Source organism: Oncorhynchus tshawytscha, linkage group LG16, assembly GCF_018296145.1.
Source record: "Oncorhynchus tshawytscha isolate Ot180627B linkage group LG16, Otsh_v2.0, whole genome shotgun sequence".
Lineage (NCBI taxonomy): Eukaryota > Metazoa > Chordata > Actinopteri > Salmoniformes > Salmonidae > Oncorhynchus > Oncorhynchus tshawytscha.
This window is the reverse complement of record NC_056444.1, coordinates 56765450-56792752: the sequence shown is the minus strand read 5'-3', so window position 1 is coordinate 56792752 and position 27303 is coordinate 56765450. Positions and strand designations below refer to the sequence as shown.

The 27303-nt window shown below is 41.9% G+C and overlaps 1 protein-coding gene across 3 annotated transcripts in view; it reads right to left on the bottom strand.

Annotated features, from left to right (window-relative positions):
• klhl17 (kelch-like family member 17) overlaps positions 1-24472 on the bottom strand; it is a 32252-nt gene extending 7780 nt beyond the window's left edge. Inside the window, exons 1-10 of one of the 3 annotated variants that reach the window (XM_042299402.1) lie at positions 24252-24472; positions 17495-17573; positions 16575-16839; positions 15384-15505; positions 11915-12136; positions 7920-8036; positions 7508-7751; positions 4513-4657; positions 1400-1567; positions 1163-1251 (exon numbers count right to left, since the gene is read on the bottom strand). In XM_042299402.1, the coding sequence (XP_042155336.1) occupies positions 1163-1251; positions 1400-1567; positions 4513-4657; positions 7508-7751; positions 7920-8036; positions 11915-12136; positions 15384-15505; positions 16575-16788 (1321 nt within the window). In that variant the 5' untranslated portion in view covers positions 16789-16839; positions 17495-17573; positions 24252-24472. The remainder of the gene's footprint in view (positions 1-1162; positions 1252-1399; positions 1568-4512; positions 4658-7507; positions 7752-7919; positions 8037-11914; positions 12137-15383; positions 15506-16574; positions 16840-17494; positions 17574-24251) is intronic. The other 2 variants (XM_042299401.1, XM_042299403.1) reach the window with 2 other exon arrangements.
• Positions 24473-27303: the final 2831 nt, after the last annotated feature.

Here is a 27303-nt window from a genome sequence, read left to right as displayed (position 1 = left end):
GTGGCCAAACACGACTACAACACCATCATTAAGTTTGCTGACGACACAACAGTGGTAGACCTGATCACCGGCAACGATGAGACGGCTTATAGGGAGGTGGTCAGAGAACTGGCAGTGTAGTGCCAGGACAACAACCTCTCCCTCAATGTGAGCAAGACAAAGGAGCTGATCGTGGACTACAGGAGAAGGTGCGCCGAACAGGCCCCCATTAACATCGACGGGGCTGTAGTGGAGCGGGTCGAGAGGTTCAAGTTCCTTGGTGTCCACATAACCAACGAACTATCATGGTTCAAACATACCAAGACAGTTGTGAAGAGGGCACAACAAAACCTTTTCCCCCCTCAGGAGACTGAAAAGATTTGGCATGGGCCCCCAGATCCTCAAAAGGTTCTACAGCTGCACTAATGAGAGCATCCTGACCGGTTGCATCACCGCCTGGTATGGCAACTGCTCGGCAACTTACCGTAAGGCGCTACAGAGGGTAGTGCGAACGGCCCAGTACATTACTGGGGCCAAGCTTCCTGCCATCCAGGACCTATATAATTGGCTGTGTCAGAGGAAAGCACATAAAATTGTCAGACACTCCAGTCACCCAAGTTATAGACTGTTTTCTCTGCTAGCGCACGGCAAGCAGTAACAGAGTGCCAAGTCTCGCACCAAAATGCTCCTCAACAGCTTCTACCACCAAGCAATTAGACTGCTGAACAATTCATAAAAATCGCCATCCGGACAATTTACTTTGACCCCCCCCTCTTGTACACTGCTGCTACTCGCTGTTTGTTTGTTACCTATGCATAGTCACTTCGCCCGCACCTACATGTACAGATTACCTCAACTAGCCTGTACCCATGCACACTTATTTTAGCCTACTTGGTAAATATTTTCTTCTTCTTGAACTGCACTGTTGGTTAAGGGCTTGCAAGTACGCATATTCGGCACATATGGCAAATAAAGTTTGATTTGATTTTGATTTGATTATTCTAACTGTCAACAGTAAATTGAGACCCCGACTGAGTTCCCCCCCCAAAAAATGATCAGCGGCCCTACAAAAGAGGGACGGCACACCAGTTGCCCATCCCTGTTCTAGGCTAGCATACAGTAAGTATATCCTTTCTCAATAGATTACATAAAATCACACAAGAGGTGGACAACACTTGCTCACCTAGAGTGGCCACACGGACGTATCTCCTTCGGGTGCTCATGGCAGCGATGGAGGTCCAGGTACTGGTGAGAGGGTCGTACCGCTCTGCACTGTTGGGGTGGACGGGGGCATTTATTATATACAAATGTCATCTCAGTATTTGCATCCGTGACGGTCAGAATCTGTTGTGACAAAGCTCAAAAGTAGTCCAGCATTTTGAAAACATGGCTCATAATTATCTATATATTTTTTATGTACCTGTTGAGACAGGAAGCTCCGTCGTAACCACCGGCGGCGTACAGGAGGCCGTGCAACACTGCCACGCCCAAACAGCTCCGTCGCGTCCCCATTGAAACCTCAGGCTGCCAGGAGTTGGTGACAGGGTCGTAGGACTCCACTGTGGCCAAATCTGAGGTGCCGTCATACCTGAGGGAGACCAGAGTATATCAGAAAGAGAAGTGTATCGAAGCCAGGTGTGGGACACTGGTGGCCCGCGAATCAGTCAGACTCTCAACTTAAGAGTCTCAACTGTTGAGAGTTAGAATAATAGAATACACAAGGTGCCCTTTTGAAAATTGGCTGTGCATCAGCAGTCAATCAATTAGCCCATGTCAGCAAAACATGTTTTAGAGTTAGTCTAGCTATCGAAACTTAAACTAGTAAGCATGGTCGAATAACCGACCAGGGTAGGGCCCATTGATTATCAGTCATCATATTAAAAACTGCTAACATTTGCTCCACCCTATGGCAAAATGTGTAGAATTGCAGGAAATTAGCTGTAAAACTGCACATTTCTCTCTCCGGCCCCTGGCAAATTGAGTAGAATTGCATGAAATAAGTTCTGAAATTGCTAAATAGCTTTCTCTTCACTGTCAAGAGTTGGGCCACTAAAATGTTTTGCTCGCAAGGTGGTGGCAGGGTATATGGATGTTATATACAGACCCACGAGCCACTGTGGCCCCTTCATGATGAGTTCTGTTTTTTGGTGGCCCCACCCCCATCAAAGTTGCCCATCCTCTTATGATTGGCCTAACCATAAGAGGATGTGCTCTGTCGCTAGGGTCTGGGCACGTATTCACAAAGGGTATCAGAATAGAAGTGCTGATCGAGGATCAGTTTTGCTTTTTCATCATATAGAATAAGATGGAGGGGGGCTGCTGGTCTGAGACCCTTTGTGAATAAGGGGCCTAGTTCCGCTTTAGGTTTCTTCCTTTAATCTCATCTCAAAAGGAGGGTTTCTTTGTTAAGCAAGTCTTCACAACTGTACTGTGTTGTAACTGTCTTCACTATATGTACTTGGTTATTACTGCATTGTCGGAACTAGAAGCACAAGCATTTCGCTACACTCGCATTAACATCTGCTAACCATGTGTATGTGACAAATAAAATTTGATTTGATTTGTTAACAGTTACATTCAAGAAACTTTCTTTAAATAAAATTCATTTGAATTAATTTATTATCTGTTTATCTATTTGACAGGGTAGATGTGCAGGAGTTTCTCATCTAGCTAATTTCCACCAGTAGCACCTGGATAAAACATTGCCATTGCAGACAATGAGAGTAGTGCATCAGATACTATTTTGTTCCATCTTTCTCTTGATTTACAAAGGCATCTGTTTTGTTTCCCTCCCGGGTAGAGAAGACGTGCCTTGGCATCAAAAGTCGGAATTTGAATAATTACACTTGAGGGGACCGCTAATATTAGTCTTCCAACAGTTTCCTCCTACCACAGTTAACTGTTTATCTTATTATACCCAATGCCAATAATTCAACGTGTTTGCTTGAATGAGAAATTGGATTACAATATACTGTATCTTCCCTAATCCTAGTTTCTCTTTCAGACAGATTGCAAACTTGATAACACTTTACTTAACACCCAACGTCATAAAATGTTACGACACGGTCATAACAGCTGACACATATACTCCAAAACATGCATCCTGTTTGCAATAAGGCACTAAAGTAAAACTGCAAAAAATGTGTCAAAGAAATTAAATTTATGTCCTGAATACAAAGCGTTATGTTATATTTGGGGAAAATCTAACAACACATCACTGAGTACCGCTATCTATACTTTAAGGCATAGTGGTGGCTGCATCATGTTATGGGAATGCTTATCATCAGTAGTGAGATTTTTGGGATAAAAAGAAAAAGAATAAAGCTAAGAAAAGGCAATATCCTTGAGGAAAGCCTCGTTCAATCTGCTTTCCACAAGACACTGGGAGATTAATTCACCTTCCAGACAATAACCTAAAACACATACATATACACTGGAGTTGCTTACCAAGATGACATTGAATGCTCCGGAGTGTCCTAGTTCCAGTTTTGACTTAAAATGGCTGCCACGCAATGTTCAACAACCAACTTGACCTGTTATAACATGGTCACAACACTGTCATGACACATATGTAGACCTGTTGTGACATATATTGCATTATTTTATGGCTGGTTATGACACTTACAGAAATGTCAAAGCCCACAAAACCTAACACACAAGGCAAAACATTCCATTACACCATAAACATACTGTTGACACAACATATGTTATGTTTTTTTTAAAGTAAATTGACCATGTTAAATTATCATTGTGATTGCACAATGATAATTTAAAATGGTCAATTTACTTAAAAAAAAAAATCACCTACCCCAATGCTCTGTTGCAGATAACTGGGATGAATGCATAAGCAGATTTCAGAAGGACAAGACACCTTCTTTTTGACTGATGACTGACATAAGGGCATGTACGTGATTGGCCTATCTGGCTTATATGATTATGATGGTCATAATGCTTCTTGACAGTGTCATAAAGTGTATTCTCTACAAGTTTAAAATTTAAAATACGATGAAAAAAACATGACCGTAAAGTATTCAATACAACAAAAACAAAATATTTAAGAGACAAACTTATAAACGAAAACAAACTTCTTGGCAGGAAAAAATGAATTTGAAAAAAAATGTGGGTTTTGACACTTATGTAGGTGTCATAATCAGCCATAAAATAACACAATATATGTCACAACAGATAGAAATACATGGGTCATGACAGTGTTATGACCATATGACAGGTTATGACAAGTTATGTCAGCTGTTATGACATTATGACATGGTTATGACCATGGCATAACGTGTTAGGACACTGGGAGTCATGTAAAGTGTTAACGTAAACTTAACCGAGCTATCTAGCATAATTAACACGAGTGTACTCTTCCAGTGTTGAGGATGGCTCCATATCGAAGCCATATCGGATGGTTTCATATCGAAGCCATAACTAATGTTGTGCTAGCTAGCACGACATTAGTTATGGCTTCGATGATACCCGAATCCAAACCATATGGAGGTAAAAGAATGGTCTGACGAGGTCATTTATTACCCTCCCACAGCGTACAGCTTGTTGCCAATGGCCGCCACGCCCACACGTGCCCGCCGAGTGGACATGGATGCCACCATGTGCCATCGGTCAGTCCGCGTGTCGTAGGCCTCGCAGTCACCGTGGATAGCAAACAGACTGCCGCCACCTGGGCAAAACACAAGACAAAAACAACGTCATCTAAATATCTGAAGCAGCCATTTAAATACACTATATATTTAAAAAAAGTATATGGACACCCGTTCAAATGAATGGATTCGGCTATTTCAGCCACACCCGTTGCGGACAGGTGTATAAAATCAAGCAAACAGCCATGCAATCTCCATTGGGAGTAGAATGGCCTTACTGAAGAGCTCAGTGACTTTTAATGTGGCACCGTCATAGGATGCTACCTTTCCAGCAAGTCAGTTTGTCAAATTTCTGCCGTGCTAGAGCTGCCCCGGTAAACTGTAATTGATGTTATTGTGAATTGGAAATGTCTAGAAACAACAACGGCTCAGCCGTGAAGTGGTAGGCCACACAAGCTCATAGAACAGGCCCGCCGAGTGCTGAAATTGTCTGTCCTCTGTTGCATGCAATGTTTGACGAGCAGGTGTCCACATACACTACATGACCAAAAGTATCTATAGATATATGGGTATTAGAACACAGTGGCCAACATTTGTCTTTTTACAGGTTCAAAGCCCTAAAAAAATACACTAATATTTCTAGACATGGTAAGCGCCAAACTTCTTTAGAATAATTGCTGCATCCAATCTATTTCAAATGTAATGTTTGAAAATGTAATGTTTTATGTATCTGTGAACAAGTTAGCTTTTAACCAAGGGCCAAATTCAGGATCCCTGTTTCCTAATGGCACTCTACAGATTCAGAAATTAAAGAATGTGTATTTGTTGGGCTTGTATAATATGTATGCATGCATGCATGCATGTATGCATGTATGTATGTATGTATGTATGTATGTATGTATGTATGTATGGATGTATGTATGGTGCCTTCAGAAGGTATTCACACCTCTTGACTTTTTCAACATTTTGTTGTGTTACAGCCTGAATGTATTACATTGAGAATTTGTGTCACTGATCTACACACAATACACCATAATGTTACTGATCTACACACAATACCCAATAATGTTATTGATTTACACACAATACCCCATAATGTCACTGGCCTACACACAATACCCCATAATGTCACTGGCCTACACACACAATACCCCATAATGTCACTGGCCTACACACAATACCCCATAATGTCACTGGTCTACACACAATACCCCATAATGTCACTGGCCTACACACAATACCCCATAATGTCACTGGCCTACACACAATACCCCATTATGTCACTGGCCTACACACAATACCCCATTATGTCACTGGCCTACACACAATACCCCATTATGTCACTGGCCTACACACAATACCCCATAATGTCACTGGCCTACACACAATACCCCATAATGTCACTGGCCTACACACAATACCCCATAATGTCACTGGCCTACACATAATACCACATAATGTCAAGGTGTAATTATGTTTTTACACATGTTTTGAAATGTATAAAAAATGAAAAGCTTAAATGTCTTGAGTCAATAAATATTCAACCCCTTTGTTATGGCAAGCCTAAATAAGTTCAGGAATAAAAATGTGCTTAGCAAGTCATATAATGAGTTGCATGGACTCACTCTGTTTGCAATAATAGTGTTTAACATGAATTTGGAAATGACTACCTCATATCTGTACCCCACACATACAATGGTTCCTCAGTCGAGCAGTGAATTTCAAACAGATTCAAACACAAAGATCAGGGAGGTTTTCCAATGGTTCACAAATAAGGGCACGTATAGGTAGATTTAAAAAAAAGCAGACATTGAATATCCCTTTGAACATGGTGCAGTTATTAATTACACTTTGGATTGTGTATCAATAAACTCAGTCACTACAAAGATACAGGTGCCCTTCCTAACTAAGTTGCCAGAGAGGAAGGAAACTGCTCAGGGATGTCACCATGAGGCAAATGATGACTAGAACAGTTACAGTTTAATGGCTGTGATAGGGAAACATTGTAATTACTCCACAATACATAACAGAGAGAAAAGAAGGAAGCCTGTACAGAATACAAATATTCCAAAACATGCATCCTGTTTGCAATAAAGCACTGAAGTAAAACTTCAAAAAATGTGGCAAAGAAATTAACTTTATGTTCCGAATACAAAACATTATGTTTGGGGCAAATTCAACACAACACATCACTGAGTACCACTATTTATATTTTAAAAAATGGTGGTGGCTGCAACATGTTATGGGAATGCTTATCAACAGTAGTGAGATTTTTGGGATAAAAAGAAAAAGATTAAAGCTAAACAAAGGCAATATCCTTGAGGAAAGCCTGGTTCAATCTACTTTCCACCAGACACTGGGAGATTAATTCACCTTCCAACAGGACAATAACCTAAAACACATAAATATTCACTGGAGTTGCTTACCAAGATGACATTGAATGCTCCGGAGTGGCCTAGTTAGTTTTGACTTAAATGGCTGCCTAGCAATGATCAACAACCAACTTGACAGACATTGAAGAATTAAAAATAATAAATGGGCAAATATTGTACAATCCAGGTGTGCAAAGCTCTAAAAGACTTACCCAGAAAGACTCACAGCTGTCATCGCTGCCAAAGGTGATTCTAACATTCATTGACTCAGGGGTGTGAATACTTATGTAAATTAGATATTTGTCATTCATTTTCAATACATTTGCTAAAATTTCTAAAAACATGTTGTTTTCAATTTGTGAGAAAAAATATATTTCATCTATTATGAATTCCAGCTGTAACAAAATGTGGACTACGTCAACGGGTATGAATACTTTCTGAAGGCACTGTGTGTGTGTGTGTGTGTGTGTGTGTGAGAGAGTGAGTGAGTGAGTGAGTGAGTGAGTGAGTGAGTGAGTGAGTGAGTGAGTGAGTGAGTGAGTGAGTGAGTGTATGTACCCTGGTGGGTAACCTCGGGGGCACACTGACCGACGGCGAAGAGCACGGGGCTGGCGCCCTCGCAGCGGCGCGGCCGGGTACGGCTGTTACTCAGCACACCCCTCTGTTCGGGCATAAGATGGTACTTGAGGGCCTCGATGAGCAGGTCCTTGCACTCAGAGTGGTGGCGCACCAGCAGCTCCGTGTCCACGTTGCTCATGAGGAAATCCCTCCGCAGCAGGGGCAGACGCACGCACTTCATCAGCTAGAGTGGGAAGGGGAAGGGGCAGACGCTTTTATCCAAAGCGACTTGTAGTAGTACGCGTATACATCTTGGTACGGTGGCCTCAGCAGGAATGGACACCCACAATCCTGACGTTGTAAGCGCCAGGGTTCACCAACTTAACCACACAGCTGCACGTCTAAATCTTACCCAGGGTACGTGCTGCCTGCGCCCATCTATGTCGTGTTTGACCCAGCTCAGCACGGCCCGGTATACCTCCTCTTCTGACGGTACGTTCAGGTTGTCACTGGAGATCAGGTCTAATACCTTAACAGAAAGAGGGGGAGAGAGAGAGAGGGACACACTCATCACATGTGGGCCACAACAGTTTGCATGACACAAAAATAAAACAATAATTCATTCACATTTACCTTGGCATGTTCATTTTGGAATTACTTGAAAAAAGGTCAATTTCACTCCGAACTATTTTTAGAATGAGCCGAGGTAAATATGTGCATGTATATGTGCAAATTGTCATGATGAAAATGGCTATGAATCATAATCCCAGCACCACAGCGACAGACAATGTGGTGGTGTATCTAGCCTACAGTAGGAGTTCATAACGTTTCTGTACCCATATAACTGTAGCTATGGGTAAGGGTGTGTCCTGCTATATTAGATCGTGACTATGAAGTGCGCGGGTGTACGCTTCAGTGCGTGTGTATTGCAGAGAGGCTAGCACTGTTCCTAGACTGGGGCTCGGCCGTAGTGGCCAGCTGCTGCTGAGATCAGTCGAATAGCAGCAGCCTCAGAGGAAGAGCATTGGCTAATCCACAGGAACTACAATCCCCACAGCAGTCGAGCACAGTACAGCATAGCACAAAATGAACACCCCCCGTTCCTTTAGTAGTATTATTGCCCTGTATCCCCCTCAACATAACACATAGGCTACTGTGGCATATACTGACACAATGTGTGTGTGTGTGTGTGCCTGTCTGACATGTGAAGTGTACCTGTCACAAGTGTGTGAGAGAAATAGCAAAAGACAGTAGCTACACAACAAATGTCTGTGTACATCAGTCATGATGACAATGTGTAGTAGAATATGACCAGGAGATCCAGTCAGAACAGTTGCCAGTCCCCTCGTCTAAAAGGAGGAAATCACGAGTTTCACAGCTCTGTGAGCTCAAAGATGCTCAGAGCAGTTGGTTAATAAATCCTACCCTGCTTGCAGAGCTCGGTGACGGGCACACGACAGCTGCAGAGAGGAATAAAAAGAGAACGAAAAGAGAGAAAGGCAATGAAACTAAAGAGATCGAGAGCGTGAGAGGGGAACGAGAGAGAAGCACCACAGCTGGCTACCCCGCAGCTCTGTTTCAGACGTCCCCTAGCCATTTTACTCTTGGCTAATGGACTGTGTCCAATAAAATGTCACAATGGCGCGGTTCTGAGACTTGACAATCTGGGAGAGACGTGCTGTGTTCCAACTCATGGAGTGGATCCACCCTATTCATATCGGGATTGGTTTGTTTGAGGTGAGGAGGTAAAAGTGACGTCGTCGCTCTCGTAGTTAGTGGCTACCCTATCAAAACTGTTTGATTTTGTTAAGTTCAGGTCATTCATTTCCCAAGCATAAGCTGTGAGGGGTTGTCGTCTCTTGGTGCACTCCCAATAGAGACAGGTGAGTAACATTAAGATGGTAGGGAATGAAAGAGTGTAGTGTAGAGTTCTGATCAGCTCACTCAAGACAAGTGAATGAAAGAGGATAGTGTGGTGTTCTGGTCAGGGAGAAAAACATTTTATAGCCCCCGCCTAACAGCTAGTGCTGTCACAGCTGTCACATATCCTAACCTGGTGTTTCCCCAACTGGTGGCCCAGGTGACTATTTGTCCCCCCAAGTTTTCTGAGCAAAAAATATTAGAATAATAATTCAAAAGAAAAAACATTGTTGGACATAAAATACTCTAAAAACACCAGCAAATCAACTCCAAGAGATTTTAATTTTGGGAATCTGTTCCAAAGTATAGTTACGCATAATAGAGAGAGATACAGTGAGCTCAGTGAACAGTGAAACGTGTTGTCGTCCTTTTGGCTCTGTACTCCAGGACTTGAAAGGATACAATGACTTTCATCCAAATCAGGTGAACCGAAATGACAGTACTTTTTGTAAATAGTCTCCCTCCCCTATTTTAGGGGACCAAAAGTACTGGGACAAATTCAATTATGTGTATTAAAGTAGTCAAAAGTTTAGTATTGGGTCCCATATTCCTAGCACGCAAGGATTACATCAAGCTTGTGACTCTAAAAACTTGTTGGCTGCATTTGCTGTTCCTTTTTGTTGCATTTCAGATTATTTTGTGCCTTATAGAAATGAATGGTAAATAACATTATTTACCATTCAACAAATAACACATTCATTTTGGAGTCACTTAAAACAAGAACATAATATGTTTCTAAACACTTCTACTAATGAGGATGCTACCATGATTACGGATAGTACTGAATGAATCGCGCATAAATATGAGTGAGGAAGTTAGACACACAAATATCAAACCCCCAAGACATGCTAACCTCTCACCATTACAATAACAGGGGAGGTTAGCATTTCATATCAAACCCCCAAGACATGCTAACCTCTCACCATTACAATAACAGGGGAGGTTAGCATTTCATGTCAAACCCCCAAGACATGCTAACCTCAAACCATTACAATAACAGGGGAGGTTAGCATTTCATGTCAAACCCCCAAGACATGCTAACCTCAAACCATTACAATAATAGGGGCGGTCAGCATTTGTGGGATGAAAATGGATGAAAATGCCCTCAAATTAAAGCTGACAGTCTTTAACCTCATAGTCATTGAATCATTTAAAATCCAAAGGTGCTGGAGTACAGAGCCAAAGCAAACAAAAAAGTGTCACTGCCCCAATACTTTTGGAGCTCACTGTATGTGATTGTATACAAATGTAAACAAGGTTTGAAAAGACAACATTTTAGTTAAATGTTATACAGTATCTGGGCTTCTTGCAATCGATTTGCAGTCTACATATTATTTGTAATTATGTTCCGGGCCTCTGATCATCCACTCAATATATATATATATATATATTTTTAAATTATTATTAATTTAAACGGCCCATGGCTGAATCTTTGTTGATGATCCCTAGCCTAACCTGTCATGTCTGACACCATCTCTCTAAACTTATTTTCACTAATAAACACACCTAGGTATGCCTCTAAGACCAACTCAGACCCTAACACAGACTATTGACTTCAACACCTCAAATCTTCCCAAAGGATCCATGGAGTGTTCTCTTCTTTCCACATGATGCTAGGTTGCTAACTGTCCCATTCACTTCTAATGGTCTCCTGGCATCTTGTAACAACACATACACCATGGCTGTGTTCCAGGCTGACTACATTGCAAACGCATGCCAGATCTCACAATGCCTAACTAGCTAACCACATCGCATGATATAGCAATGAGATGCACGACTGCGCAGTCGATGACATGACAAGCAACCATTGGTAGCGAGCAACGTCTGCAATGTAGTTGGTCTGGAACGCGCCCATCTTTAGAGGTTCTCTGCCTGATTACCATTTTGAGGGTATGACCCCCAACAAGGCTGTCATTGGACAAGTCCAGACACTGAGTTGACGTGACATAAAACTAGTCCGGGTCAGGGAGGTGGAGATCACAATGAGTTAAACTACAAGAGACATTGATTGACAAGGAGCTGAGGATTTCTGTCTAGTGAGTGTTGAAAGGGAACTACGCACTTGTCTTTGCTGCTTGCTCTTTGAAGGCCCTTGAGGGGGTTGAGGAAAGGTTAGAACACGACCAGATGTCCTCCTCTTTTTGCCGGAAAAGGGGTGAGAGAGAGTGTCAGAGAGGGAGAGTCGGAGACTAATGCTAAGCTAACCTATCTCAGTGTGTCTTTCAATTCACCATTTGAAATACTAACTACCAGAGAAGTGGACAGCACTCACCAGAGCTATTTTCCTAGTGTGTCTACTACAGCTTGCAGACTCCCAACATCAGTGCACAAGTCAAAGTGCACCAAAAGTGCCCTGATAGCTTTCAACAATTCCAATGCAACTCATTAGCTAAAGGAGATCCCAACGCTGCCACCAAATGCAACATCAAGTCGTTCTGTGCGGAAAAGCATATAACATGCTATTTCAGGACTCTTTCTGGCCCCTACCTGCTTTAGCGGCAGCAGCATGAACTCCTCAGTCTTGGACACCTCCACAAAGTGCTGCAGGACGTACTTGTGCGCCGACTTGAGCAGGTCGCTGCAGGAGTGCGTGTCGGCAAAGCTGCGGATGCCCAGGCAGTTGGAAGGGTCAAGCTGGCTGAGGAGGAACTTACAGCAGGCGTCCCTCACCCCGTTGAGCTGCAGCAGGCTGGCCGCTGGAAGCAATGTCTGGAAGCAGATGGAGTGATATAAAACAATATGTAGAATGTGGCAGAATTATATGGGATAGGATGTGAGGAATGGTATAGGAATGTACAGTACAGGGTAGGTTTATGGTGAGATGGGAAAGGATGTGACAGATGGGATGGGATTTGACGGTACTACAGTTGAAGTCGGAAGTTTACATAAACGGAGTTTAAATCTATTTGGCTAAGGTGTTTCACAATTCTTGACCTTTAATCCTAGGAAAAAATCCCCAGTTTAGGTCAGTTAAGATCACCACTTTATTTTCAGAATGTGAAATGTCAGAATAATAGTAGAGAGAATTTTTTATTTCAGCTTTTATTTCTTTCACCATATTCCCAGTGGGTCAGAAGTTTACATATACTTAATTAGTATTTGGCAGCATTGCCTTAAAATGGTTTAACTTGGGTCAAACATTTCAGGTAGCCTTCCACAAGTTGAGTGAATATTGGCCCATTCCTCCTGACAGAGCTGGTGTAACTGAGTCAGATTTAGTGGCCTCCTTGCTCGCACACGCTTTTTCATTTCTGCCCACAAATTTTCTATAGGATTGAGGTCAGGGCTTTGTGATGGCCACTTCAATACCTTGACTTTGTTGTCCTTAAGCCTTTTTGCCATAACTTTGGAAGTATGCTTGGGTTCATTATCCATTTTGAAGACCCATTTGTGACCAAAATTTAACTTCCTGACTGATGTCTTTAAATGTTGCTTCAATATATCCACATCATTTTCCGGTCTCATGATGCCATCTATTTTACTGCGTGGTCCCATGGTGTCTATACTTGCGTACTATTGTTTGTACAGATGAACGTGGTACCTTCAGACATTTGGAAATTGCTCCCAAGTATGAATCAGACTTGTGGAGGTCTACAAAGAAAATTGAGGTCTTGGCTGATTTCTTTTGATTTTACCATGATGTCAAGCAAAGAAACACTGAGTTTGAAGGTAGGCCTTGAAATACATCCACAGGTACACCTCCAATTGACACTAAAGCCATGACATCATGTTCTAGAATGTTCCAAGCTGTTTAAAGGCACAGTCAACTTAGTGCATGTAAACTTTTGAACCACTGGAATTGTGATACAGTCAATTATAAGTGAAATGATCTGTCTGTAAACAATTGTTGGAAGAATGACTTGTGTCATGCACCAGGTAGATGTCCGAACCAACTTGCCAAAACTATAGTTTGTTAACAAGAAATTTGTGGAGTGGTTGAAAAACGAGTTTTAATGACTCCAACCTAAGTGTATGTAAACTTCCAACTTCAACTGTATATATAAAAGGGTATAAAAGGGTATAAAAAGGGTATAAAAGGAACATAAATACTTTTACGAAGTCATGTACAGTGCATTCGGGAAGTAGTCAGACACATTGACCTTTTAAACATTTTGTTACGTTACAGTCTTAGTTCTAAAATGGATTGAATAAAAAAATCCTCATCGATGTAAACACAATATCCCAATATGCCAAAGCGAAAACAAGTTTTTAGAAATGTTTGCAAATGTATTGAAAATAGAAAACAAAAGCCTCAGACCCTTTGCTATGAGACTTGAAATTGAGCTCCTTGTGCATCCTGTTTTCATTGATCATCCTTGAGATGTTTCTACAGCTTCATTGGAGTCCACCTGTGGTATATTCAATTGATTGGACATGATTTGGAAAGGCACACACCTATCTATATAAGGTCCCACAGTTGACAGTGCATGTCAGAGCAAAAACCAAGCCATGAGGTTCAAGGAATTGTCCATTAAGCTCTGAGACAGGACTGTGTTGACGCATAGATCTAGGGAATGGTACACATACATTTCTGCAGCTTTGAAGGTCCCCACAGTGGCCTCCATGGAAGAAGTTTGGAATCACCAAGACTCTTCCTAGAGCTGGCCGCCCGGCCAAACGGAGCAATCAGGGGAGAAGGGCTCCAGAGTTCCTCTGTGGAGATGGGAGAACATTCCTGAAGGACAACCATCTCTGCTGCACTCCACCAATCAGGCCTTTATGGTAGAGTGGCCAGACGGAAGCCGCTCCTCAGTAAAAGGCACATGACAGCCCGCTTGGAGTTTGCCAAAAGGCACCTAAAAGGACTCTCAGACCATGAGAAACAAGATTCTCTGGTCTGATGAAACCAGGATTGAACTCTTTGGCCAAAATGCCAAGCATCAGGTCTGGATGAAACCAGGCACCATCCCTATAGTGAAGTATGGTGGTGGCAGCATCATGCTATGGGGAAGTTTTTCAGCGGCAGGGACTGGATCGAGGGAAAGATGAACAGAGCAAAGTACAGAGAGATCCTTGATGAAAACCTGCTCCAGAGTGCTCAGGACCTCAGACTGGGGTGAAGGTTCATCTTCCAACAGGACAACAACCCTAAACACACAGCCAAGACAATGCAGGAGTGGCTTCGGGACAAGTCTCAATGTCCTTGAGTGGCCCAGCCAGAGCCAAGACTTGAACCTAATCGAACATCAGCGGAGAGACATGAAAATAGCTGTGCAGCGAAGCTCCCCATCCAACCTGACAGAGCTTGAGAGGATCTGCAGAGAAGAATAGGAGAAACTCCCCAAATACAGGCGTGCCAAGCTTGTAGCGTCATACCCAAGAAGACTCGAGGCCGCAATCGCTGCCAAAGTTGCTTCAATTAAGTACTGAGCAAAGGGTCTAAATACTTATAGAAATGTGATATTTCAGTTTTTTATTTTAAAATAAATTAGCAAACATTTCTAAAACCCTGTATTTGATTTGCCATCTATTGTGTGTAGATTAATGAGCGGGGAAAAAAACAATTTAATCAATTTTAGAATAATGCTGTCACAAAATGTGGAAAAAGTCAAGGAGTATGCATCTGAATGCACTGTAAGTACCAGTATCTTATTGTGGAATACTTTAAAAGGTTTTGAAGGGCAATTATTTAGCGCAAAATGATTTCAGAGCTAAGAAGACAAAGATATTACAACAAGAGTCAAATACATCTTAAACCCTGACCGATTTTGTGCCTTCCCACAAACTTGAGTAACTCTGACGCTAACCCTTCGCTAGGTACCAGCGGTCAGAGAAAAAGATACGCTTAAAAAAAAAATGTTCAAGACTACCATTTAGAATAATGATGGTACATTAGGGCTACGTCACAAATGGCAGTCTTCCCTACATACTACTTTTCACCAGAGTACTATGCAATGCACATAAGTAGTGCACTCTATAGGGAATAGGGTGTTATTTTAGATACTTTTCTCCCTACCTGCACGTTGCCCTCCCCCACCACGATTTCTGCCGTGTAGGCATACTGAACCAGCTGTTCCAACGCCTGGGGGTCAATGTCATGCAGGGTCACGTGGGTCTGACGACTCTCCGACATCTCATCTGTATGACCAGAGGCAGACAGAGTTTTCCACTTAATAAAGTCTGCAATACATGTGCCTGTGTCTGTGCGGACAATCCAATACAACACTCATCTCTACGTACATTTAACTGAAAAGAAAAGAGAGAGTGTGGTGTGTGTGTTTAACATGGTATACTCTAATTGTCACATACAGTATATCTCACATAGAGCACTTCTATCTCCCATAAGACACATTCTTATAGGGCAGTCACTGCATAGCACTCATTTGTAGCAGTCTGTGTGATCAATTGTTTTGACTGTCAGACAATATTTGTGTAATTCTGATCCCTGGATCTATGCAGCGCTTGCACTAAGCCAAACGCTGGTGAAGAAGCATGATCACAGCAGCATGGAAGGGAGTTCAATTGTGCCAAAAGATCAAAAAGAGCCATCACGCACGCACAGGCACACCAGCGTTTTGTTTATATTGATTAGATTTGTCGGCTATATCAGCAGATTTGTATAGGCCTAGGTTTAAAGCATGGTCAGTTGAAAAGAAGCCTAGTGGGAAGTCTTAACGCCTCTCTCTCCAGGGACATACCCTCACAAAGCTCTAGTCTGAGCTGCAGGATGGAGGAGGAAAACTTGGACACACACCTCACCTGGTGACCTATGACCCCAACAGGAAAGAGAACGCACACAAACAGGGAGGAGGAAGGAAGTGGTCACTGGTGAGGAAGTAAGAGCAAACAAATGAGGTGTTGCTCACAAGGTGAGATGCCACTCACACATTGAGCGAAATGTAGCACAGTTCAAAGCACAATTCATTTAAGCATCAACCAAGAATCGCCAAAAACATGTCACACACCACTTTGTTCATGGTTCTAATAATTTAAACACATCCAATTTGTTTATATTCCGTAGCAATGGAGAATCGTGCAAGCTTCAATAGTGTAATGAGGCGTGGAAGAGAGACAGCTAGGGTAAAGAGAGTAAGACGGTGGCTAAAAGGGGGTGACTAACACGAGGGGTGAACACTTGTGAAGGTGTGGAGGAACGGAAGAGCAGTCTCAGTAGCAGGGAGAGCGAACTCCGCGGAGGGATACTTACTTGTAAACATGGCATGGAAGTAGGGACTGCAGGAGGCCAGCACCACCTTGTGCGCCTTGATCTCCTTGTTGGAGACGTGCAGCACGATGTCGCAGAGCAGGCCACGCTGGCGCATCCTGTTCATGGACACAAACGAGTCGTGGTAGTGGCGCTTGGAGTTGTGCGAGATGCTGTGGCCGTCACGGTTCAGCAGCTGCATGCCCCCCTCCATCATGGTGCCGTGGTCAGCAGCAGTCGGCTCCTGCCTGGGCCTCACTCTGGGCGACTGTGACACACAAGAAGAGCCATTTTGGTTTATTCCATACAAATACAACGCAATTCAATTGACTCCGATTTGATAAAATAATAATAATTCAGCCAGGGGGTAATTGTATCTAATAGGCTACTGATTGTGTCATAGATCAGCAGATTGTGTTAGTGTTGTCACGATACCAGAATTTTGACTTCGATGCCGGTACCAGGTTTAGTGTCACAATACTCTATACCAAAACAACACCACGGCGGCATAAACAAAAAAGGCATATTAGCCAAAGTCACAGAATGGCACTTGATGCAGACAGATAAACTCAGCTACTGCTCTGTTCAATTGTTTGGCATCTCCTGTATCATTATATTACATTTTCTTCGAGTCAAAATTCTTCAGAGACAGCATTGTATGCATTAATGAATCAATTATACAATAAATTTGACTTTGTTTTTACCGATCTAACAACATAATGGTAATCATTTATTTGTATGGTAAATCTCTATAGATGATAATGGCGCTGCAATGGATAGCTGCCATTTTACAGGCTCCTGATCAATTCTGCTATTTTGTGAGTATTTTTGCACTGATCTGAACTTTTTTTGTACCTGAGGTTTCCGCCATCTTTTCTTCTGACCGAAAAGAGCTTCTGGACATCAGAACAGCGATCACTAACCTCGATTTGTATGATGATTTCTACTTCAACAAGTTGGCAGTGCAGGATAATCTGCTCACCCCGGACAAGGCCCTAATCCCTGAGACTCAGGAAAGGAAGGTACTGTGTTAGAGAGGCCGACTTGCAGGCACCCTGACAAAACTACGTTGGCGAGTAAATAAACCACCTTTTCCCTCCATTCTATTGGCAAAATAACTCATCACTGGAGAACTGTATTATCCTATATTTCTCAGAGTCGTGGCTGAACAAGGACATGGATAATATACATCTAGTTGGTTTTCTATGCACCAGCAGGACAGAAAGGCTCCCTGGGGGAGGTGTGTCTCTTTGTTAACAACAGCTGGTGCGCAATCTCTAAAATTAAGTCAATCTCGAGGTAATGCTCACCCAAGTTAGAATACCTCATGCTAAGCCGTAGAACAGGGATCATCAACTAGACTAAGATTTTTTTATTGAGTGGATGATCGGAACATAATTACAAATCATTTGTAGACTGCAAGTTGACTACAAGAAGCCCAAACAGAGATATTTGACTAAAACATAATCATTTCAAACCTTGCTTATATTGGGGTATGATCACGTGTCTCTCTATTATGCATGGAAATAATTGGGAACAGATGTCCCAAATTAAAATCACTTGGAGCTGATTTCCTGGTGTTAAAAAAGCATGTAGAGGTCTGTAATTTTTATCATAGGTACACCTCAACTGTGAGAGACGGAATCTAAAACAAACATTTTTAAAAAATCACATTGTATTATTTTTAAGTAATTAATTTGCATTTTATTGCATGACATAAGTATTTGATCACCTACCAACCAGAAACGGGGGTCCACATACTTTTGACCAAGTAGTGTATTTACTACAGGATAAACATAACAGGATAAAAACAAAAGAATAACAATAAAAAATGTAAGACTCAAAAAAGCACCCTAATGAAAAGCCAAGCTAAAAAGGTGTGTTTTAAGATCTCTTTGAAATATGTCCACAGTTTCGGCCCCCATCAGGTGCTCTGGCAAGCTATTCCAGACGTGGAGGGCATAGTAACTAAAGGTAACTAAAAGGCCAGTGCCTGGGAACCTGAGAACCTGAGGGACTTACTGGGTACACAACTCAACAGCACGTCTGATATGTATTGGGGTGCACAATAGGAGATTGATTTCAAAACCAACTGGATAACAGTAACACTATCTTGCTTTTGTCGGGTCTTTGGCTATGCTGGATTAAGTGATATGACATGCTATTCTATAAAATCCTTTCTCAGTAATTAATATTACCTGATTGAGCTAATCATGTAAATGTAATTAACTAGAGAGTCGGGGCACCACGAAATAATGTATTTATTTATTATTTATAGAGCTGTTATCTTCTCTTAAAGACCTAGTAATATTTTACATCAATAGCAGTCAATAGTAATCGTCACCTTAAGTTGTGAATTCTTGGTTATCTTCACGAACCCTGGCTAACAAGTTGAATCAGTAATACAAAATTGGGTTTAATTATTTATTTACTAAATACCTAACTAAATCACACAGAATTACATATACACAGAATGAATTATACCTTGATTACAAATTATGTCATAAAGGAAAACGTCCCTGGTGGATGGAACAGATATGACAGCTGGTTACACAAAAGAAAAGGGTCTGGGTTTGAGTGAAAGAGCGGGAAAACTGAGGAACAAAGGGCGAAGCTGTGCTATCGTAAATACAGTAAGTATCTTATGCATTCTATCTTATGCATACCACCCATTTGGAAAAGGAAAATGCAATAAATATTTTCTCTGAGCTGCGCCTCGGTAGGTTGGTGGTAAATGGAAGGCCGTGTTGCCCAACCGAGTCCTTTGAAGAATGTCTCTGGTGGTAAATTGGATATGTTGTAGTAACTAACATTGTTGTGTGGTAGACGGGTTACTCTGTCTGTTCTTTCCTAGCCTACGTTTGCAGCTGCTGTTGCTAACTCAACGGCTAGGATGTATCACTTCTGTAGTGAATAAGAGTTCAAAGTTCACACCATTCGCAACCAAAGCTCGCGCCGAGGTTGGCTTCGTTCTGAAGTTATTATCTGAACCATTCTGACATCGGACCGTCATCCTCACATCCTTGGAACAGGAGGTTACATTTTCGTCAAGGCTTTATATAGTGGAGCGAGAAGGGTGTGTTTGAAAAGTTTTATAACCCATGTCTCTTCACAGGGGCGGGCCACTGACTGAGCAGAGCCCTAACCTTATAAAAACCCAAATCTCTCATTTGGAAGCTAAAATTACATTTCATCTCTTCACCAATAATTTTATATTCAAACATTTAAATTGAACAACAATTCCATGTGACTCCGATAACTACAATGTGCAGACTTTCCACTGTAGAGTTTATGTCATCCTGTCATTAATAAGAATGTCTCAGATGACAACCGAACTGACATCATATTCATTAAGTACCACTGCATATGTTCAATTGGTCGGATTACCAGAATATAGTTCAATTCCCCCCACCTTCTGATGTTCCCAGAATCTCTATGTTAACCAAGGGGTTTTCAAATGTCACATCAGTAGGGTAGAGAGAGGAAAAAGGGGGAAGAGGTATTTATGACTGTCATAAACCTACCCCCAGGCCAACGTCATGACACTTTGGATCTTCATGCCTGATAACCTAGGGCCTTTAAGAATCCACTGTCTATGTGTGCTATAGATTCCATACTCTATGGAGACGTTGTACTAAATATATCAGTGTAGGATGCATTAGTTTTAACTGTGCAGTGCACAAAAATATCCTTTAACAAATTCATTGTTTAACCATAGACGGAGAAGCATGTCAAATGTCACCACTGCTGCATAGGGCTTCTGTCTCACACACACACACACACACACACACACACACACATCATGTTCTAATGCCCAGGTCAAATAGCTGGCATCAGGCTATTTTGCACATTGGTACTTTGCAAACGTTAAAATGACATTTAAGCAGCAGAGGCTCCTTGGGGGAGGACTGTCCCGCTCTGAAGAATTTAAGATTTTTTTTTTAATGTTCCTTTTTTAGATAACACTATACTAAATATATTAATGTCACCAAATAAGTGATTAAAACATATTGTTTTGCAATGAAAGTCCACAGTAGCCCTAACATCAGTCTGTAGGGTAGCACCATGTTGTAGCCGAAGGACAGCTAGCTTCCATCCTCCTCTGGGTGCATTGACTTCAGCACAAAACCTAGAAGGCTTGTAGTTCTCACCCCCTTCCATAGACTTACACAGTAATTATGACAACATCCACCAACCCATCTTGAGCTCTTGCAGCATGAACTGACATGTCTCCACCCAATCAAAGGATTCTAAAATTAATCTAGTACTGAAAGCATAAGCTATAGCTAGCTAGCACTGCAGTGCATAAAATGTGGTAGCAAGAAAGAGAGAACTAGTTATATTTCATATTTCCACTTTCACTTACTTAGCTAGTGAATGCAGCTAGCTAGTTTAGCCTACTCAAACACCTGGCTCAAACAGAGAGGGATGCAATGTTAGCTAGCTGCCTATAGCTATCCAACACTTGAAGTCTTCCAAGTCAAGGTAAGATTTTGTTTTTTTACATTTATTGCCACCGAAGCCTGCCAGTGCAACTGCTAAACTATTTGCTGACTGTATACAGTACTGCATGATTGTAGCAGGTTTACTAACACTTTAGATCTAGTAGCTATGTTGACTATGGCGTTATAATATGGTGACAACGATGTAGGCTGTGTGTAGAGGTTAGCAGTTATGATATGAAGGTTTGGCTTGGAAAGGTTTTTTCGCATGGTCACAGATGGCTGATGTGTTGTGCACTGAATTCCACAAGAAAAGGGAGAAGGTGAGGGAGAAGAGCACGTAGACACAAGAAGAAATTATACAACAATCAAAGAGATAGTCCTGTAACGCATTTGGAGTCTATTGTAGTGGTTTCAGGGGTTGTGTTGTGGATGGACAGTATGTGCCTGCGAGGTTTCCGTGTTTTCTGGCTACCAGGACCATAGACAGCAATGGGAAGTATTCCCCAGAGGCAGGACCATGGACAGCTCAGGCGAAACTTCCGGACTGCAGCAGAACAGACACACCTGTCTCCAGTTGTATTTAGAGACTAAACTGCAGACAGGTGAAACCAATCAGGGCCTCTACTTAAACACGTCCTGGGTTTGCTTTCTTGCCCTTTTTTTATTTGACCCCAGCTGGTGAAGGAACAGAAGGCTATTGGAGAGACTGAGCATACAGTGGAGAAGGTGGTTTAGCGGAATAAAGGAACTGATGATTTCAACACGGAGTGAACCCCCAAAGACCAAGATTGGAGGACCTTCCACTGGTGACGATGTATTTACTTTGCTTGTTTGAGTTTTGTATATCACAAACTCTGCCGGTACCTGATAAAATAAACCGTGTTAACCCTTCACGTGGACTGGTGGTATGTGTTTATGTGTAAACCCTGCCTTGCAAAGATCATGCCGCTGAAACCGCCACAGTATTCAGACCCCCTCCCAATTTCCACATTTTGTTACTTTACAGCCTTATTCTAAAATGTATTAGATAAATGTCCTCAATCTACACACAATACCCCATAATGACACCCTGAAAACAGGTTGAGATTATTGCTAATGTATATAAGAAAAATGATACCTTATTTACATAAGTATTCAAACCCTTTGCTATGAGAGTCAAAATTGAGCTCAGGTGTATCCTGTTTCCATTGATTATCCTTGATGTTTCTACAAATTGGAGTCCACCTGTGGTAAATTCTATTGATTGGACATGATTTGGAATGGCACACCTGTCTATATAAAGGTCTCACAGTTGATAATGCATCTCAGAACAAAAACCAAGCCATGAAGTCAAAGGAATTGTCCGTAGAGCTCAGAGACAGGATCGTGTTGACACACAGGTCTGGGGAAGTGTACCAAAATATTTCTGCAGCACTGAAGGTCCAAGAATATAGTGTCCTCCATCATACTTAAATGGCGGTTCCAAACTAATTCCAAGACTCACCCTAGAGCTGGCCGCCCAGCCAAACAGAGCAATCAGGGAAGGACCTTGGTCAGGGAGGTGACCAAGAACCCGATGGTCACTCTGACATAGCTCCTCTGTGGAGATGGAAGAAACGTCCATAAGGACAACCATCTCTGCAGCACTCCACTAATCAGGCCTTTGTGGTAGAGTGGCCAGACGGAAGCCACTCCTCAGTAAAAAGGCACATGACAGCCTGCTTGGAGTTTGCCAAAAGTCACCTCTGGTCTGATCGAACCAAGATTGAAGTCTTTGGCCTGAATGCCAAGCGTCACATATGGAGGAAGCCTGGCACCATCCCTATGGTGAAGCATGGTGGTGGCAGCATCATGCAGTGGGGTTATTTTTCAGCTGCAAGGACTGCGAGACTAGTCAGGATCGAGGGAAAGATGAAAGGAGCGGCGAGATCAAGTACAGCGAGATCATTGATGAAATCCTGCTCCAGAATGCTCAGGACCACAGTCTGGGGTGAAGGTTCACCTTCCAAAAGGACAATGGTCCTAAACACACAGCCAAGACAATGCAGGAGTGGCTTCGTGGACAAGTCAATGTCCTTGAGTGGCCCAGCCAAAGCCCGGACTTGAACCCGATTGAACAGCTCTGGAGAGACCGGAATATAGCTGTGCAGCGAAGCTACCCATCCAACCTGACAGCACTTGAGAGGGTCTGCAGAGAAGACTGGGAGAAACTCCCCAAATACAGGTGTGCCAAGCTTGCAGCGTAGCACCCAATCTGACACGAGACTGTAATCATTGCCAAAAGTGCTTCAACAAAGTACTGAGTAAAGTGTCTGAATACTTATGTAAATGTAATATTTCCGTTTTTTAAAATACGTTTTTAAAATTCTAAAAACCTGTTTTTGCTTTGGGGTATTGTGTGTAGATTGAGTTTAAAAAACGATTCAATCCATTTTAAAAGTCAAGGGGTCTGAATACTTTCCGAAAGCACTGTTTGTAGCCGCTATGAAGTGAACTGTTTGCGTGTGATCAGGGATGTATTCATTCCGCCGATTCTGTTAAACGTTTGTTAAACGGAACGAAACGGGCTGAACATTCCTGACTGTTGAACTAATGATTACACCCTATATCAGTTAGATGCAGTCAATAGCGTGCAAGGCGTTAACGAATGTGTCAATGTCTGCCACCTTGATTACTCAAATTTCTCTCGACCTATGAACCTTGCGTACGTTGTAAACTTTCATTCATAGGCTAGGTTGTAGCAACTTCATGATGGGCATAGGGAAAATCCACCTAGACCTATCGATGTTTCATTGAGCTGGGTGAATATTGTGTAATATAAATAAGGCTGTTTATAAATAAATAAAAAAATCTCGTCCGCCACGGCATTCAATACCATTGTATTTTTAACGCATACAAGATTGCCACCACACATGAGAATGCATTTGGTCACTGCAGTAAAAGACACACCGACTGCATTATCCGCGGCCATGCCACACAAAGCTATTCCACATACACATTTCCTTTTTCGGACTCATTCAGCATTCTGGATGGCTGCTAGACATACGGCTTCAATTTATGCAGGCCATTTCCCCGTTGTGACCGTCACCATCTTTGTTCGTTTAACAACATGCATGCTGTCATCACGCCTTCATACTTGAGCTTGTTTCTATTCATTTATATTCCTAAAGATGTGGTACTGCACCCCAACTCCCACACCATCTACTTCGAATGACAGTATCATCAGCAAGAAAATGGAGAGAAAAAAGCCAATTACCGGTGATAAACGTTGGCGGTTTCGTCGCCCCTCTTCACTGAAATGATGGGGAACGTGAAAACAACACGAGATGCATCCAAATTGATAAACTCTACTGCCTGTCTCGGTCCATATGAGTAAAGCATACGACAGGAAGAAAGCCTCTATTCAATCATGTTGTTGACGTACGTAAATGCAAACTGCATGAGCAATGAGTGACATCAAATGTTAAGGTGGACCTGCAGCGGTGATGCTTAGATACTATTTTGCCGCGTGGATAAAACGAAATTTAGGCAGGACATGTTTGTTGGCTGTGTAATTGTAAAACGCGTTTGTGACGTTCATAAATGATAACTACCGGTATGTCCAAGTTGCTATCTGGACCACCTTAAATCGACAGTGCGGCTGCAGTCCAGTGAGCACCGTCCGACGCCAACGTCCATGGACCTTGCGATTTGGTCCGTCCACCCTTGCCTTGATTTCAACGTCTACAGACGTTTTCCGGCCTCGATTTGGCCCAAACGTAGACGTCTATGATTGGTTCCGATTTGGTCCGGTCTGAACTCGGATTTGTCCCAAATATAAACGTCTATGTTTGGGAAGTTTGGACAGAAAAGTACAGTGGAGCAGTTTTTGCCCTAGCATTACACAGCTTTTTCAAATAATCAAAGCTTGATGAGTAATTGGTTAATTGAATCAGCTGTGTAGTGCTAGGGCAAAAAACAAAATGTGCACCCAGAGTGGGCCCCAGGACCAAGTTTAGGAAACCTTGCAGTAGAGCACAGCAGAGTACAGTACAGTAGAGCAAAGTATAGTACAATACAGAAGAGTACAGTATAGCTCAGTACAATACAGATGAGTACAGTATGAGTAAAGTACAATATAATATACTATATTGTACAATACCCTACTGTACTGTTCTGTACTCTACCAAAATAAACTGTTATGTACTGAACTAAACTCTACTGTGCAGTTCAAACTTGTGAAATAGACTTCTATGATTGGTTCAGATTTGGTCCGGTCCAACCAAATGTGGTCTTGTTTGGGTGATGGAGCTCATTGGAATAATATCCAGCTGGCTTTGCAAGAGTTAATTTACATTTACAGCAGATGCTCTTATCCAGAGTGAATTACAGTCAGTGTATTCAACTAAGGTAGATAAACAACCACAGATCACAGTCATAGCAAGAAAAACGTTTCTGTAGCAGTTACTGAGAATGTTATAAAAGTATTTTTTCCCCCTGTTGGTCTGAAAACTTTGAACATGGTCACTGCCAGTTCTAAAACAAGCAATAATAAATAGTCCATACTGCAATCTTCAGTTTGCTGCATTTTCCTATTTTATTGGAATTGTTTTAATGTGATATAATGCTTTCTTCATTGACATGTAGAGATAAGTGAATGTATGTACAGTTGAAATTTGGCCATAGAAACAATAACCAACAAAATATGAAATTTCAAAGTCTGTAAAATACACATTTTCAACATCTGGAAAATACATATCCCCAAAACACATGTAAATATTGGACTATAAATTGTGCCTTCCTGTATTATACTAAAATGTTTATTCTACTGAGCCATTTTATGTCCGTATTCTTATCTTTTATTATTTATAATTGTTGTTGGATTGTTGAGAAGGAACCTGCAAGTAAGCAATTTGTTGGTTGGTGTATACCATGTGTATGACTAATACAACTTGAAACTTCTATAAAAGACGACTTTTAGAAGTCTTTTTAACATCATTTTGCTCACTGGGAGGCTACTGTGGACCTTCTGGCCACTCAAGAAGGCACATAACATTATCACAAAACATAACCTCCAGCAAATGATCTTCCTCTATCAAGTCCAGTGGTATTGAAACTTTTTCAGTGGGGACCCAATCTTTTCCGGAAGAATTTCTGTATACACCATTTTTTCAGCAAGAATTTCTTGCAACCCCACCCTACCCCAAATCTAATAACCATAAAATTGGTACATAAACATATATTTTACCTGCGTGCTCAGTCCCCTCCTGTAGTCCCTGTTCACCTACGACTGCATGGCCAGGCACAACTCCAACACCATTATTAAGTTTGTGGTGGTAGGCCTCATCACCGACAAGGACAAGACAGCCTATAGGGAGGAGGTCAGAGACCTGGCCGGGTGGTGCCAGAATAACAACCTATCCCTCAACATAACTAAGACTAAGGAGATGATTGTGGACTACAGGAAAAGGAGGACTGGGCACGCCCCCATTCTCAATGACAGGGCTGTAGTGGAGCAGGTTGAGAACTTCAAGTTACTTGGTGGCAGGGTAGCCTAGTGGTTAGAGCGTTGGACTAGTAACTAAAAGGTTGCAAGTTCAAATCCCTGAGCTGACAAGGTACAAATCTGTCGTTCTGCCCCTCAACAGGCAGTTAACCCACTGTTCCTAGGCCATCATTGAAAATAAGAATTTGGTCTTAACTGACTTGCCTAGTTAAATAAAGGTTAAAAAAAATGTACATACTACTTCAAGTGGCCAGACCAACCAGTGCTGACCAATATGTACTACCGGGCTATCTGCAGTGTCTCACCAACCCCTCTATTATGCTACTGCAACTATCTGTTCATCATATATGCATATTCACTTTAATCATTTCTACATGCACATACTACCTCAATCAGCCTGACTAACCGGTGTCGGAATATAGCCTCGCTACTGTTATTTTCCACTGTTGTTTTATTTCTTTACTTACCTATTGTTCACCTAATACCTTTTTTGCACTATTGGTTGGAGCCTGTAAGTAAACATTTCACTGTAAGGTCTACACACACATGTTGTATTCGAAGCACGTGACAAATACAATTTGATATGACATGATTCAATTCATTACACTTTTAACAAAATTAAAACAATAAAACAAATGACTCAATAAAATTGTATTTTTCGAATTCATCTTTCTCAAAAACGTGTGTATATTGTCCCATAAAATAAGATGTACTATTTTTTGTTTCGCTGACCCCACTGCACTTCCCCCGCGACCCCAACTTTGAACACCACCGGTCTAGACAGACAAGAACTTCGATAGACCAGTGACGCAATCAGGACGTC